The sequence below is a fragment of the Quercus robur genome, chromosome 9 (assembly GCF_932294415.1).
Source record: "Quercus robur chromosome 9, dhQueRobu3.1, whole genome shotgun sequence".
Lineage (NCBI taxonomy): Eukaryota > Viridiplantae > Streptophyta > Magnoliopsida > Fagales > Fagaceae > Quercus > Quercus robur.
This window is the reverse complement of record NC_065542.1, coordinates 41,897,241-41,914,042: the sequence shown is the minus strand read 5'-3', so window position 1 is coordinate 41,914,042 and position 16,802 is coordinate 41,897,241. Positions and strand designations below refer to the sequence as shown.

Sequence of the window (16,802 nt, the reverse complement as noted above, 5' to 3'; positions counted from 1 at the left end):
ATCTTAGGTTTGAGCCATTTATGAAACTGGGTAGGAAAACAGATGTGCTTGCAAGACGAATGGTAAGGGGGGAAAACCTGATTTATGACGCTGGTTGTCTGAGCTTTCCTCAGACTTCATATAATGATGTGCAAAAAGAGAACTGGGTATCTTGCCTCTGAAAGCTGCATTGGAAAAGCAAAAATATGAAAACAGAAGGAATGATTATTGCTTAACAAGTGAGAATAAGAGATGAAGCAGCCTTTTGCTTCTTCTCATTACAACTGCAAAGCCAGTAAACTGTTTGTAGTTTAAATGAGATGGAATATATTTACGGTTCCAACATGGTTTTAACGATTGGGAAATGGAGTTGGTGGGAACCTTTTTTCTTACCTTGTCGTCACATAATCCACCAAATGAGGATGGAAATAGTTAAATTGTAAACTATAGAAATTTAGGTTAGAGAATTAAAAAAGAAGGGGAAAATAAAGGGAGAGAGCGACAGTGAAGAAGATAAGGTTTAGGCATTAGTCTGACAGCCTCCACCTTAGAATATATTTATATTAGGGTTTATAAGATCATTACACAAATACCCTTATTAATAAGCTAATAGAGCAAGAACACTCCCCCTCAAGTTGGAGCATATAGATTAGACATGCCCAGCTTGAAAGATAGTCGTTGAAAGGAGGCACTAGCGAAAGGCTTGGTGAAAATATCACCCAATTAATCATCCAAACGAACAAAGGGGGTGACAATCTGTTTCTTTATCAATAAATCCTGAATGAAGTGACAATCAACCTCAATATGTTTGGTATGTTCATGGAACACAAGATTGCTAGCAATATAAATAGCAGCCTGATTGTCACAATACACATCTGCATAGGGGTAGGAACACCAACCACTCATGCAACATTACCTAAATCAACTAATGTAGCAACAGAAGTAGTGCGCAACTGTTGAACAAGCTTGCTAAGCTGAGTAGTATGTGCATCACGAGAATCAGACCTAGAAGTTGTATGCCCAAGTGGAGCAGAACTAGGTTGTGGCTGAACACCACCATCAACGACCTGATTTGCATAATCCGTCTTCCCATACTTCACCCAACAATAAGGTTCAGTATGATTAAGACCACCACAATGGTCACACTTCCTGTCACCACGACCACTAGTACAACCACCACCAGAATTACCACGACCCCCACTACTTGAGAGTAAAGCTGAAGACTCCAAAGAAGTGACAGTGAAATTCTGTCCTAACGATGAGCGCAATAGTCAAGAATAGGCATTAGCAGCATTGGGTAACTGGGTAAGGTCTCACTAGCAAGAATCTGATCTTTGAATCCACATAAATCAGAGTCTAAACTAGATAGTAAAGAAGCAATCATAAAATCTTCCCAATATCGCTTCTGTTGTTCCAAATCAGTGGTAAGAGGCCAATACCGTAATAACTGCTCCCATGAATTTTTAAGAGTGCTGTAGTACTCAGACAGTGGTTTCCCAGATTGCCTAGTAGTGAAAATTTTCTCATAAATCTCATACACCCTAGAAACATTGCTTTGATGGGAAAAAGATTCTGCAATAGAATCCCAAATCTTCTTCGAAGAATCACAAAATTCAACAGTAGTAGCAATGTGAGGTTCCATACTATGCCACAACCATCCAATGACAATTCAATCTTCACTCATCCAATCTTCATAATTTGAAGCTTTCACATTAGGTTTTGAATCAGTCAATTTAATTTCTTTTTCCCACACAAATAAACTTTCACTGCATGTGTCCAAGCTAAATAATTCAAACCATTCAATCTTTTTGAAGTAATGGATTTAGGCATATCATCATCTCTAATCAGTGACGATTTGTTCTCTGCCATGACAGTGGTGGTATTTTCTTCAGCCATAAAAAAAAGGCTCAAATTAAATTGTCAAAAAACTCCAATGAGATCAGAAATACCAAGCCAAAGAACTAACATCACAACAGCCCACTCCAAGCAACTAGAACAATACTCAAATCCAAAAAGTAGTCACCAAACAACAGACACAAGATAGCAAAATCTGGAGGGGCACAATTCGGCAGCAGAAACAGTAAAAGAACAAAAAAAAACTACAAAACCCACAAGAGACCTACAACCAACATCAAATATGCTATTCTATAGTCTATTCAGCCCTTATGGAAGAAGGCTAATCGATTCAAGTCAACAGAAAACACCAGCAAAGCAGATTGGAAAATCAGAGACAATATTGACAAAAAAAATTCGAAAATCGAAAAATCATCCTATATGGCTTCAAAAATTTTGGCAAAAACCACCATAAATACCATGAGATTCCAATGAGATGGTGTCTTCGCCAGAATTTGGTGACCCTGCCGATGCTAACGTCAGCACTGACATTAGTGCTGATGCCATTGTATGGATTCTGATGTCAGCCCTCCTGTCAACAGATACAACCTTCTTCTTGTGTTCTAATTGGTTCTAGGGTTGGATCCAGATGCTCTGATACCAAGTCAAATTGTAAACTATAGAAATTTAGGTTAGAGAATTAAGAAGAAGGGGAAAATAAGGGAGAGAGCGACAATGAAGAAAATAAGGTTTGGGCATTAATCTGTCAGCCTCCACTTTAGAATATATTTATATTAGGGTTTATGATATAATACACAAATACCCTTATTAATATGCTAATAGAATGAGTAACCAGAAAATAACTAACAGAAATAGGATGAGGTGGGGGTTGAAGTTGAAGGGGGATTTTGACACATAGTCCTTTTATGGTGCTCTAAGGGGATCTAGCTCTACTAGTTTTCCATGGAAAAGAGTTTGGGGTGTGAAGGCTCCATGTTGAGTGTCTTTCCTTGTTTGGATAGCTGCATTGGGGAAGATTCTAACAGGTGATTATTTGAGAAGGGCCTTTACAATTGTGGATTGGTGCTGCCTATGCCAGTTTAGTGGGGAGAGTGTTGATCACCTCCTGTTGCACTGTGAGGAAGTTTCTCAATTATGGAGTTTTGCATTTAGATTGTTTGGTGTTGCTTGGGTTTTACCCAAAAAGGTTATTGATTTATTGGTAGGATGGAGAAACTGATTGGGAAAGCAATCTTCGAATATTTGGAATTTGGAACCGCATTGTGTGATGTGTGATGTGGATTATTATGGGGATCAGCTTCTAGCTTTTTTTGCAGGGACCTTGTTTGATTGGTCTTGTGCATGGGGATTTACTTCTAGGGAATCCATTGTGTTATTTTTAGATTCCTTATCTTCCTGTACATAATATCTTTGTTTTCTTCTGTTGTTTCTTTACATATTTTTTCTGGCTACATTTTTCTAATGAAGTAGATTTCTCTTAATACAAGTTTTCTTACCTATCCAAAAAAAATGAACTGGAATATATTTGCTGATGAAAGTAGACTTGATAGTGAACCGGCTTTTGAAAGATGGGACTTGTAAATATTCTTGTCTAAATCTCAAGAATATTTGATTTCTCTAGCGTTTAAGACATAATGAGACCTATTAATGCCAAGTTCATCTGCTAGATTTAGGTTTTTGGGTTGTACGGTTAGACACTTTGAGTCTTCTCCCTTTATTTTTGGAGCTTATGAATTTTTTTTTAAATTGTTATTATATTGGTAAATTACACACACCTGGTGGATATTGAACCCAAGACCTAACCCTCCACCTTGTTTTTTTACAAAGGGAGTAAGTACCATTTGAGCTAAAGATCATTGGAATTAATGAGGCTGGTATCAAACAAAGATGGTATTAAACATGAGTGCTAGATCATGTCTAGAAAGGTTTTTTTGTTGTTTGTTGGGTTTAGTCTATCTGTGTAGATCTCACTATGTAGCTTTTAGAAGTGCCTCAACCCAACCAATGAATTGCAATGTGGGTCATGAACAGGTTTTTGTTTTTCTGGCACTAGCTGTGGTCATACGTTTCCTACTGTTGGTATGAAGAATCTTTTACAGGGTCTCTTTTGTGGATCATTTGGACATAAAGGAAAATTTTAGCATTCATTGGCTTTGAAACTTTCTAGAAGCGCTCTAAAATCCCTATTTTTTGGATCCTTGTATGATTGCAGGCCTGCCTTAAGTAGAATTCCTTTTTCTTTGATTTTAATGTACCTTGATCTTTTAATTTTTCAAGAAATCATTTTATATTCTTCATGAGTAATTTAGGTTTATCCTTTTTCTAATAAAATTTCTTATTACCAAACCAAACAAAAAAGGGGAAGGATTCTTTACAGGGTTTCTTATCGTAAGTAGTATGTTATTTGTTAATATGATTCATTGTAATTGGTTTTAGTTTTCTATCACTATTGCTTTTTTTGTGGGCTTCATGCTTCTCAATACTAACAAAGTAGTCAAAAAAATCTTCTAGTAGCTAAGAGTTTATGGAAGTGTTCATCTTAGGGATGTCTTCATGTGGTGAGGTATATTTCTGTTTATTCTTTTGGGTGGAAGGATGAGGTTGGAGGATGATGTTTGGGATTGAAGTGAACTACCTCTGTTCTGATACTTGGGTAGCATGTAGCCTGAGTTACTGTTTGTCTTAAAATTTGAGACGGAATTTAGCTTTAGCGCTTGGGTGTGTATCTGTTTCTAATTCCATTTTTTTTCCCAGTGAAATTCTTGATGTTAATAATTTGTTGGCAGCTCATGTAATATTTTCTTCTGTTTGTACTTTTCTAGACTGGAAAACTAAGTTGGAGGAGTGCGAGAAGGAGATGCAGGATTGGAAAAATCAGACTTCTAAAGCTACAACAAGCATATCCAAAATTAACCGCCAGATATCTTCTAAAGTTAGTTTTGATGGTGATTTTTTTTCCTACGTCTTAACATGTGTATTAATGAATTTCAATGCCCAACAAATGTTTCCTTGTTATTTCAGGAGACACAAATAGAGCAGCTGAAGTCGCGGATGCAAGAAATAGTAGATATGTGTGAATTAGAACAAATAAGCCTTCCCAGATCAGACCCAATGGAGACAGAGTCCTCAACAGCAGGCCCAGTTTTTGATTTTAGTCAGCTAAATAGATCTCTTCTGCAGGACAGGAGACCTGCTGAACGAGAGAAGCTTGAAGCAGACTTCAAGCAAAAAATGGACTCCCTAATATCAGAAATTGAAAGAACTGCTCCAAATTTGGGGGCTCTAGACCAGTATGAGGCTCTGAAAGAAAAGGAAAGAGCTGTAACTGAAGAGTTTGAAGCAGCCCGAAAAGAAGAGAAGGACAAAACTGATAAGTTCAACTCCGTTAAGGAGGAGAGGTACAGTAATTGCTATACTACCATGGTAATCTCCATACTATTATGATAAAGGTTAAAAACTAATGCAATATGATCTTGTGATAAGTGTTACTTGCTTTAAGGTTGAGGGCTGGTATGTTGGAAATAGATGTTTCCTCAAAAAACACTATAGATTAAAAAGACTCTCGGGCCTGTGTGATGGATAGAGCAGTAGGATGAGGTTCAGTGTCAATGCCACCAAAAAGTACTTCAGTGTCAAAGCCACCAAAAAGTTTCATCTCAGACTCTTTCTGCTCCAAACGTTTGTTCTATTCATTTGCTCTGTCTTAAGGCCTGATTCTAGTTTTATTTTAACTTACTTTTAATCATCTGAAGTTGTAAGTTTTGAAGCTTCTTTGGCTTGAAAATATTTCAAATGTTGCCTTTAATGCTCTCTTAGGTAAAGTCATTTATCTCACTTGATGGCATTGGTTCCTTGTCTTAGGCTGGATTTATATAGTGTATTTACTCCTGAGAGACCTAGGTCAACTCTGAAGTGTGTGCCCATATATGTTATTGAAAATGTGAAATCTTATTTGCCTGACCCTGCAAAATCATCTGTGCACGTGGTTGTGCATATATCGTCCAATTGAACTTGGACCACATGCCATTTTTTTCCATCTGAAGAGATTATAAATGGGGTCATTTACTCATAGGTTCCATTCCGCGCGGGTGCGTGAGTTTTATTTTTCCTATCAAAAAAGATGAAGCTGAGTATCTTTCTGTGAATGCAGGTTCAGATTGTTTATGGATGCTTTCAGCCACATTTCTAACAATATTGATAAGATTTACAAACAATTGACCAAGAGCAACACACACCCATTGGGTGGGACAGCGTATTTATACTTAGAAAATGAAGATGATCCATTTTTACATGGCATCAAGTACACTGCTATGCCCCCAACAAAGCGCTTCCGTGATATGGAACAGCTGTCTGGTGGGGAGAAGACTGTTGCAGCACTTGCATTGCTCTTTTCCATCCACAGGTATGCCTTAGAAGAACGTAACTTCTTCTTTTTTTCATCCATGCTACAAGATACCCTTGCGCACATGCCATGCAAACTTGCATCTACTACTTGTACAAACAATAAGACATATATAACTGATCGTATTTTATGTATTTTGAATGGAACTTTCCAAGATGTAGAGATGGCCTGCACTCAATGTTATACATTCATAATATGCGTTGTGGAATTGGGAGTTTCTGATCCAATTTGCAAATTCCTTTAATCAATACATTGCAGTTTATTGCAGTTTGGATTTGGATTCAATGTAATTTGTATTATAATTGCAGGAAGTCATGGTTGGGGATATACATTATCCTTAAATATAATTCTCCCAACTCTTCTTTATGGGTATGATGCTAGACTTCTTTGTTCCTCTGCCTGTTTTATTGTTCTCTACCTTTATACATCCTACTCTCTTTCTCTCTCTATAATTGCTATTTACTTTGCTTTTTAGATGCTCTTAGCAATGTCCCATTGCCTTGATAAATACCAGACAAAAAGCAGTTTTGTCATAAAATTATCTTTCTTCTGCACAAAATTAGTGGCATTATTTGATGGGTTTTCACATTGCTTGTATGAATGGTTTCAGTTATAGGCCTTCTCCATTTTTCATATTGGACGAAGTTGATGCTGCATTGGATAACTTAAATGTGGCTAAGGTTGCTGGATTCATTTGTTCAAAATCATGTGAAGGGGCCAGGGGTAATCAAGATGCTGAGGGAGGCAATGGATTTCAAAGTATTGTGATATCATTGAAAGATAGCTTTTATGACAAGGCTAAAGCTGTGGTTGGGGTTTATAGGGATGCCGAGAGAAGGTAGCCTCTTCACATACATATTTTTTCCCTTCATTGTTGTTTTGACCCACAATATCAACATTTTAACATGCGGTGTTAACATTATGCTTACTTTTTCCAGCTGTTCAAGAACCTTGACATTTGACCTGACCAAGTACCAGGAATCATGAAAGCATTTGGAGCTGCAGCTGGTCAATGGCTTGATCTATAAATATTTCGTTTACTTTTATTCCTAAAATTACTGTAAATATGACTAATTTGCATTGCAGTTGGTGTTCTGTTCTTATTAGGCTTCTAAAGATCACTGGTTTATCTGGTTTCTTCAATGCCTCTGTCCAGCAATTTGCAAAGAGCCAAAGACAATCTCACTCACCAGCCAATTAGATAGCCCTTATTTTGAAATATAATTGGATAAATTTGGCGTTTGGTTCCTATTAGGAATCTAAAGATCACTGGATTATCTGATTCTATTGATGTCTGTCTAGCGATGTGTGGTAATGTCACTCACCAGCCAATCAAATTGATCTTATTTTGCAACATATTGGATAATCTCTAGTTATAAGCTTTCTTGCATTTTATCTGGACATTTGTCATGGTTTGATTCGTTCTATCTTGATAGAAAGATTCTTGAAATCATATCATTTAAATATAAAATGCGCTCATAGCAGACCCAAAACGAATAGCAAGAGCAGGACCCAGAATTGATGTGCATTCAAAATTATAGTCGCAAGCAAGTTATGCTATGTTCTTTGGTATTATCTGGTATTGCTAACGAAAAAAGGAGTATGTTTCCCTCTTGAAAATGCCAGGGGTGTGCACCCACAGTATCAGGTATAGCTTGTGAAATCTCCAGCACCATGCTGGCACAAGCTCAAGGAGAAAAGGTGGGAAACCCTGCTGCTTGCACGGTTTGGCTGGTTCTTTGATTCCTCTCATGGGAGCAGCTGTAGTCGTTTTTCTTATCCGATAGCATTGGATAGCGCTTATGTTTTGATATTTTCTTTTTTGTTACATGACATTTGTCAAATTTTGATTCGGGTTTTGATTTTTAGAGATAAAGGTGGGTTTTAATTTTGTGAAATCTTTGTGAATACATGGCTACGAAGTATTCTTAACTTTGGTACTAATTAGCCTCAAACTTTTCATGTCAGCAAACCTTTTGGCTTTTTGGCTACTTTGTTTTGCTTTCCGTAGAATCTGGTGTCCCATCACCTTTTGTCTTGAGGTGGGCTTATTTTGCAGATTGAAAAAAAAAAAATCAAAAGATTAAAAGAAATTGAAAATTTGAATTTTATTTGTGAGTGTTTTGGAGGTATTGCACTTGCACACTGATAGGTGGGGCTAGCATCATGTGGTGTAAATCTTTTTTTTTGGGAATAATTTTGATAGTTTGGGAGGGGGATTTTAATTTAGACTTCTCCATTGTAAACACTAAAAAGTTTTAGTTTAGTTTCAAGGCTTTTTGTCTAAGTCTAAGGTGGTTAAAATTGATATATTACATAGGATTGGTTGATTATGTTACATATTGGATTGTAGAATTAGATTGAAGATTACAAGTTCTTGAAGAATATAGGATCCTATTTTTCATTAAAGATAACATTGATAATGATTGTGCATAATAAATAATCATAATGAATTATTAATGAAAATAGTTTAAATTAAATGTAGCGTTTATTAATACAGATTAAAATCTTTCATTGTTTGGGTTCTTCTGATTTATGTCATGTTAAGAATGTGTGCTTTTCTGTATTTATAAATGTGCTAGGAAGTTTTTGACTTAACATTGTAATCGAGTTGTAGTGTGACTTCTCACCTTAATCCCCAGATATGTGTATAGATGGAAGATAAATGGGAACTGATTGAAGTTCTTGTGCTAACGCAGGAAGATCTTACACTAAGCATGTTTAAGAATTGCAAGCAATCACAGCCTGTCATTAAGGCGATTATAGAAAGCACCACTGATGATGAAGGGATGCTATTTGAGGCTCTATATTTTCATAATGAGCTTGAGCAGGTGATCTCCAAGTATGAGCAATTGGAAGCTGCTCAAAAGGCTGGAGAACAACAACCTGAAAACTCTGACCCCGTTAAGTGTGAGGACTTGGAAGCTGCTCAAGAGCCTGGAGGAAAACTGCCTGGGAATTCTGATGCCTCTAAGAGTGAGTTATAAGCTGCTCAAAGCCTTGGAGGAAATCTCCCAAAAGTCTCACGCATCTGAGGCCAAATCACCTGCTCTGGTAGGAACTCATAATGAGAACAAGTTGGTGGATTTCCCAAAAGGAGAGTACTGAATCAAGCAATGAGAAAGAAATGATGAATGAGGAAGTGGGTAGTGAGGTGGTTTTTGTGCCTGGATGTATGCTTTGTCAATGTTTTTCCGGGGCACATCCTCTATTAACTCGTAGCTCCTATTTTGCCAAGACTTGAGCTTCAAATTATTGTAACTAGTTGTTGATTCATGCAATGCGTAAGAATTGATAATTATTTTGTAGTTGTGGTATAATATATAATTTTGTGGAAAATAATTATTTTTCATTTATCTATCTCAAAAAATATATCATCATTTTATTATTTGGATTTGTTTAATTGATATTATTCATTTTTTAGGTGGTCCATATTTTGCGAAATTATATTATTGTGTGTTATATATTCCTAATTTTTTTTTCCTGTACAACTAAATTATTTTAAGTTTCAAATATATTATTCAAATTTTTTATTCTCTTAAAAGAGATTATCATATTTATAATTTTTCTTATTGTAGGAGTTGTTTCAAACTATTGATTGGGTTTTGTGTACTAATATAGATACATGAGATTGGAATTGTATATTTCTCAGACATTTCTAAGAGACTATATACCATATTATAAATTTAATATTTAAAATAATGTGTAGAAAAAAAAAAAGTAGACTTTATTCTTAAGATTGAACACTTCGCCTATTGAAATGAAAGAAAATAATTTGTATAACAATGTAAAGAGAACATGATCTAACGGAGAAAAAAAAAACTTGACTACATACACTTTCATTTATTAAAACTAAATTGTCTAAAATTGGGTTTTAATATCGCATTTATTGTTGCTACATTCCTGTTCAGTCTCCTCATCTACAACATCGTTGGTCACATCATTATTCTTTTTATTATTTATTTTTTACTTTTAAATTTTTGACAATATTAAATATATAAATATATTAGTTTTACAAATTCATCTTTGGCAGTTTTATGATGTAATTCGTTTTTAAAGCTAATTGTTTACTAGTACTTATGTTGTATGATAAGTAGGTTCTTTCACTAGTAATAGAAAGTTAGTTGATAGATTGTTAATGATAAATGCAATAGTCTACTAGTTAGTTAGAAATGTTTGTTAGGATTTGGCCAATCACATACATGTGAATACCAACCATGATTGGAAACTTTGTTTGAAATGAGTGATTAAGGTTGTGTTTACTATTCAACTTAATTTTGCTACTATTCATAGGCTTTATTGCACTTTTTGATATTATTCATGACCCCATTGTACTATTTTAACTACCTTTTAGCTTTATTTACGGTATTTTCAACAAAAGTTTTCAGTTTCAGCTAAATAAATTGTTCTCAAATGAATTCTAAATTTTATGAGAAAAGATTATTAATTGAAGTGAAAAGTTTCAATAACTTTTGAGTATTTTCCTTTATACTTAAGTGATCTTGGTTTATCTTGAATGATCTTGCACGTTTTAAGGATTGAATTGAATCCCGATTAATTGGGAAATGATTGGTTTGACTTTTATGTTTCCATTTAAGTTCAAATAAATTATCTCAACTAACTGAAAGCTTTTCAGATACCTTCTTCTAGTTAAGCCTTAATTGAATTATGGATCATGCTGACGAGTGTTTTTAAGGCATTGGTTAACAATTCATTTTAGGAAGTTTTGACACCACTTTTATAGGAAATGAAAAAAGCTATTAAAACATTAAGGGTTTGTTTGGAATTCATGTTTTCTATCACCCATCACTCTGTTTTCATCATCCATAACTCAAAATTGGTGGGTCCACGGAGAGGAAGTCTGTTTGGCTGTGCTTTCAAGTTTTGTTTTTATCACTTAATTCTTTGATTTTTGAGTGATGAGTTAGCAAAACTAAAAACTACTTTTAGGTGTCTTTGAATTATGGAAACTGAGTTATGATGGCATTTTGATAAATACAAACACATTTCTGGGACCCACAGTCAGAGAGAAGTTGCGTCCTTACTTTTATTTATTTATTTATTTTCTTCTCCTTACTTTTTCTCTCCTTTCTTCTTCACAAACTCACTCAATGGCTCTTTTCTTTCTTTCTTTCTTCTTCACAAACTCACTCCAACGACCATTTTTTTTTCTTCTTCTTCATTCTTTTTCTTTCTTTTCTTCTTCACAGAAACACATGGATAACTTTATCCAAAAAAAAAAAAAAAACACATGGGTACTGATTTCTCAAACCCAGAAAATCAAACCCATAAACACATGATACCGATCATACACACGGTGTTTTCACGTTCCCCATCTGGGTTTTTCTTTTCGATCTGGGTTGTCTTAGATTTAAGTGATTCCTTCAACTGGGTGTTCTAGTGGGTGGTCTCAGATCGGAGATGGGTTTGGTTTGGTGGTGTTGTTGGTAAACAAAACCTAGATGGAGAGAGACCCAAAGAACGATTTGGGTCAACAATTGGGGTAACTATTCATCTCATTCTTTCCAACCCTCTCCTCTTTTGGGTTTGTTGATGAAGCTGGAGAATTTGGTTGTCGAGGATGCTAATTAATTTTCTAGGTTCAATAAGTTTGGGTATTAGGGGTTGAAGGGAAAAAAAAGAAAAAAAGAAATAAGAAGTAAAAGTTGCACCAAGTCAATCCATGGGTCCCACAAAAAGTAAAATTTTTTGAGTTATCAGAAGTTGGAAACAAGTGCCAAACATGCCACCTTAGGAAGTTGGGGTATTTTCAATGATAAGTGATGAGTTATTGAGTGATGAGTGATGATATTTGAGTGATGAGTGATCATTTTTTTTTCATCCAAACAGCCCTTAAAGGGCTGTTGATTTCCTTGTTTCCATTACTCATCACTCATCACTCAAAAATGGAGGGACCCACAGAGATGTAGCTTGTTTGGATTTGTTTTCAAGTTTTATTTCCATCACTCAATTCTCACATTTTTTAGTAATGAGTTACAAAAACTGAAAACAAGTTTTAGGTGTTTTTGAGTTATGAAAACTGAGTTATGATGTCATTTTTGTAAATACACACACATGTAGGGGGCTCACGGTTAGAGGATTGTCACCTCAGGCGCTGCTTTTCACTCACACTCCACCAACGGCTTTAATGAGCTCCAATCCCTTCACACTAAGTAGCAACAGAGGACCTCTTCACCATCACTTTTCTCCATTCCTAGAGCATCACTTTTCTCCATTCCTCTTCGTTCTTCATCCCTCTTCGTTCTTCATCCCTCAACCCAGTCACACCAAAAAATTGAATAAAGAACAAGACATACCCACTTTGGAACAACGATGATTGGAACTTTCATGGGGCAAGGATTGGGTTGGGATACACATACCGGCGACGGGATCGAGGTTCGTCTCTTCTACCATCACCGATAGGATTGAGCTGCAGAGCACCAAGAACTTAATGTTGGGTTCGATTTACACGCCAAGGATGAAGGAAGGATGTACAGCCTATTGGGGGTTTGGTTGTAGGGACGAGTAGGGAGGAAGAAATCTGTGGCATCTCGGCAGCATCGACGCAGGTGGGTGATGATTGAGTGGAGGACATTGGAGGTGTTAAGGCTAGAGGGGAAATTGAGAAATTTGATTTGGTGAAGTTGGGTTTTTGGGGGTGAGTGGAGTTAAGAGGGGCTGGGTAGTGGGTCTAGTGCACATGTAGCATAGGTCAAAGTGTGAGTCCCAATTTTTTGAATTTTTGAAGATGAAAACAGAACTGAGTTAAGGTGCCAGACAAGGTTTTGGAGATATTTGGGGATTATTGGGTGATAGGAAATGAGTAATGGGTGATGAGTGAGCATTTTTTTTTCCACCTAAACAGCCCTAATTTTTTTTTTCTCTTCCCATCAAAACTTTTTTAAATGGATTATTAACCAATACTCTAAGAGCATTCGTTAGCATTCCCTTGAATTATTACTTAGATCTTGAAATCAATCTTATTGAATGCTATCTTTTTTTATGTTTGAATAATTAATTAATTTCCAAAAATGATTGGAATCTAACTAATCATTGACTTAGAGGGTTTTGGAAAGCATTATGAGTGAAAATTATGCCTTAATTATCTCTAATTCTTTTAATTACCATGTAGGGTTCAAAACATAATTAAAGAGTGGATAAGAGATAGAGGAGAATATGCCTTAGGGTTTTGGATTCAAAAGAAGAAAGAAAATGAAAGATCTTTTTAAATGTTTTGGGTTTTATTGTCTATGATACAAAAGGAAACACACACAATAGCAAATATACATTTAAAGCAAATAAAAGTTAAGGAAATATAATAAAACATGGCATTAAAAGCAAATAAAATAGAAAAGGAAAGAAATCTAGTTTTAACCCAGACAGGTACACGTACGCATCCTTCTTTCGATGTATGCATCTAGGCTTCAGACAGATTCCCGGAAAATATACCAAAACATGAACCCTAATCACCAAAAAGATGCATATGCAGAGAAGTAGATGTGTACGCATCTAATCTCATGCATACGCACCCTGATGCATATTATAGGGTTTTGACAGATTTGCAGAAAAACAATGAAAGCAAAACAAACAACAAATACTAAACATGTTATGGCGCATAAACAACATATTAGAACATTAAAATAGCATAAAAACAAAAAAAATAAACAAAAATTGAGGAGGAGAATATGGATCACGGGAGAAATCCACGTATCCTACTCGTACCACTTATAGTATTGTTCATGATTGGCCCTCTAGTTGAAATCGACTACTGTTGCTATGTGTGGAGCAAAATGACTTGGAATGACTTGGCTAGGGTTTTCTGAATGACACTAAGTGATTTGATAACAACTTTAAATGCAACACCAACTAAAAGTTTAGAAACTTAGTGAGTAGAACATTATCTTTTAACCAAGGAATGTGTTAGGTTCTAAAGACTTAGAATTTTATGTATTTAGAACTCTAATTTGTATTGTTGGCAAACCATGATTAAAACAATGTGTTTAGAAGTGTTTTAGTCTTGCTCAAAGTTATGCATTTATGTAAAGTTGGAATCGAGCTTAATGTAGAAAAGATTAATGCATTTCGGCCTGGCTCGATCGATCGAAGCTTAGGCTCGATCGATCGAAGCTCGGGTAGAATGTTTTTCTGCAGAATTTTCCAACTCAACCCTAGTTGTTTTAAAACGTTTTTAGGGTTTCTTATTTGTCCTAAGTATAAAAAGCAAACCCTAGCCACGTTTTTAGTGTTGCTCATATTGCGGTTTTGTGTAAATCTCTTGTGAGATCTAGAGGAGCTTTCCTTTACACAAGCTTAGGGTTTTTCAAGGAGAAAATTTATCTACACCTTGATGATCAACTCAGTTGCTGCCATTGAAGTTTAAAGAAAACACAAGTGGGTGTGCTTGTATCTGGTGGTGAATCCAAGAAATAAGGAGTCCGTGGATTTGGAGCTTGCACGTGGTCGTGTCAGTAAGTTCTACTGGTTGGTAGCAATAAGAAGTCGAGCGTGGGGGCTTGTAAGTCTTATTGTATGAACTTCGATTTTTTCAAGATAGTGGATTCAAGTTTACCTTGAGGATAGCTAGGTCAAATCCTCCCCAGGTTTTTATCGATTTGGTTTCCTAGGTGATCATATCTTGTGTTATTTATTTTCCGCTACTTTGTATGATTTGATCTTTGTTATTGTGATAACCTAGACTTGTTAAATTGGACTGAGTAACAACTTGGCTAATTAACTAGGTTAAATCAATTGTTTTAAGGGGTCTAAAAACTATCAGAATGGCTAAAGATCAATCAAATACTCACTTTTTCTACCCCTTCTAGCCTTCAACTTTTAGTTTAGGGTTTGGAATGGTAAGTTTTGGTAAGTTGAAAAATCTAGACCCTTTGGATGGTGAAAGTGGAGTTTTTTATAGACAAATTGAAGGTCTAGGGTTTGGTAGGACGTTTGGGCAATCAGTTAATTAGACTAGTTGCCCTAGCATCTCACTAAAATGGAAATGGAGTGATTTGAGGTTTCTGTCCAAAAGATGCGTATGCCACAAATTGGGTGCATATGCATCATATACCCTGTGTACGCACATTTATATGCCTTAGCCAAATTAGGTTAGAAGTAGGCTTTTAGGCTTGGTTCTTGAGTCATTGTTGGAATTGGATTTGAATTGTATTGGACCACTTTTAGGTATATTTTTTCATTGAGCTCCACACATGATATTGATAATTTTGGTAGAGAATAGTTTTCTTGTCATTGGATCTGTGGGGTTCAAGTATAGGTCGTAACAAGATAGGATGTCTACATCATCGAAGAACTGAAACGTGAGAAAATGAAGAAGGTTAGAGATATGATTGACCCATTTATACATGTACACAAATGTTCCATACTTAAAGAAAAAGTTTAAAAGGTTAGGGAAGCATTTGGTTATATTATAGCCATCCTAACTATAGAAGAGCCTTTTTTTAAGAAACTCAATGGTCTTAAAAATGCCTAAATGCAATTTGAAAATTACGAATCTTTGATCTTTGTCCATCCTTCACTAATGCTTAAACATTAAAAAAAGAAAAGAAAATTTTCTTTCTATCTTACAAGCATGAATTAAAAAGATTGAATCTTGAGGATGGAGTCAAAACAAAATTTGTAATGGAACTCATTCGGTTTACTGGTGTTATAAAAGAAAGGGTATTGGTTTTTGGTCAATTCATAGAACCACTAACCTTTATAATGGAGTAGCTTGAACCTTGTTTCGGTTGGAATGAAGGAAAAAAGATGTAGTATATAGATGGAAAACAAGATGTAAAGAAGCGCCAAGCCTCAAGTAATGCTTTTAATGATTTAAGTAACAAAGTAAATGTATTATTTGCATCAACAAAGGCATGCTTTGAAGGAATAAATTTAGTCGGGGCTTCAAGGGTTGTTTAATTAGATATAGAACGGAATCCATTAGTGGTAAGGCAAGTTATATCCTGTGTATAAAGTGGTGCATGTATACTATCTCATTGCATTTGGTGCAAAGGAAGAAGGGAAGTATCATTGATGAATTGAAAAAGGGGTTTTTGTTCGAGTCAATATTTTTTTCTTCAAGCACAATCTCATATGATGACATTTTGGAAGAGATTAATCAAATTGAACTCTTAGATGATAACATTTTGAAAGAGATGGTTCAGCATGAGAAACTTGACTTGTTTAATGGTGCATAGTCAAATTAAGCATTACGTTCACAAACATATTATTATGTTTGAGCTTAACTTATTTAATAGTCAAATATAAACTTTGGCCTGAGCTTGACTTGTTTGATAAACAGATGAATATAAATAAATTTTTTCTATGAGTAAGTTCTAGCTATTGAAATATAACCCTAGAGTTACAATCTATCTTATTAAGGAATTTTCAATCCAATCAATACCAATCCGTTGTAGTCTAGTTGGTTAGGATACTCGGCTCTCACCCGAGAGACCCGGGTTCAAGTCCCGGCAACGGAAATCTTTTATCTTTTTATCACCCTCACTTATTTATTTTATTTTTTTGTATATTCTAATTTTTTTAAAAAAGTAAAAAAAAAATCAAAATAGTC

The 16,802-nt window shown here is 35.4% G+C and overlaps 1 protein-coding gene and 1 non-coding gene across 10 annotated transcripts in view; both read left to right on the top strand.

Annotated features, from left to right (window-relative positions):
* LOC126698451 (structural maintenance of chromosomes protein 1-like) overlaps positions 1–9,623 on the top strand; it is a 28,611-nt gene extending 18,988 nt beyond the window's left edge. For 2 of the 9 annotated variants that reach the window (XM_050395676.1, XM_050395672.1), the window contains exons 14-18: positions 4,656–4,765; positions 4,855–5,231; positions 5,984–6,235; positions 6,846–7,073; positions 7,174–9,623. In XM_050395676.1, coding sequence (XP_050251633.1) covers positions 4,656–4,765; positions 4,855–5,231; positions 5,984–6,235; positions 6,846–7,073; positions 7,174–7,222 — 1,016 coding nt within the window. In that variant the 3' untranslated portion in view covers positions 7,223–9,623. Of the gene's footprint in view, positions 1–4,655; positions 4,766–4,854; positions 5,232–5,983; positions 6,236–6,543; positions 6,605–6,845; positions 7,074–7,173 lie in introns of those variants that run through there. The other 7 variants (XR_007646471.1, XR_007646472.1, XM_050395675.1 and 4 more) reach the window with 7 other exon arrangements.
* A 7,014-nt stretch (positions 9,624–16,637) lies between these two features.
* On the top strand, positions 16,638–16,710 carry TRNAE-CUC (transfer RNA glutamic acid (anticodon CUC)). The gene has a single exon. It is a non-coding gene; the product is annotated as a tRNA-Glu (tRNA).
* The last annotated feature ends 92 nt before the right edge of the window (positions 16,711–16,802 follow it).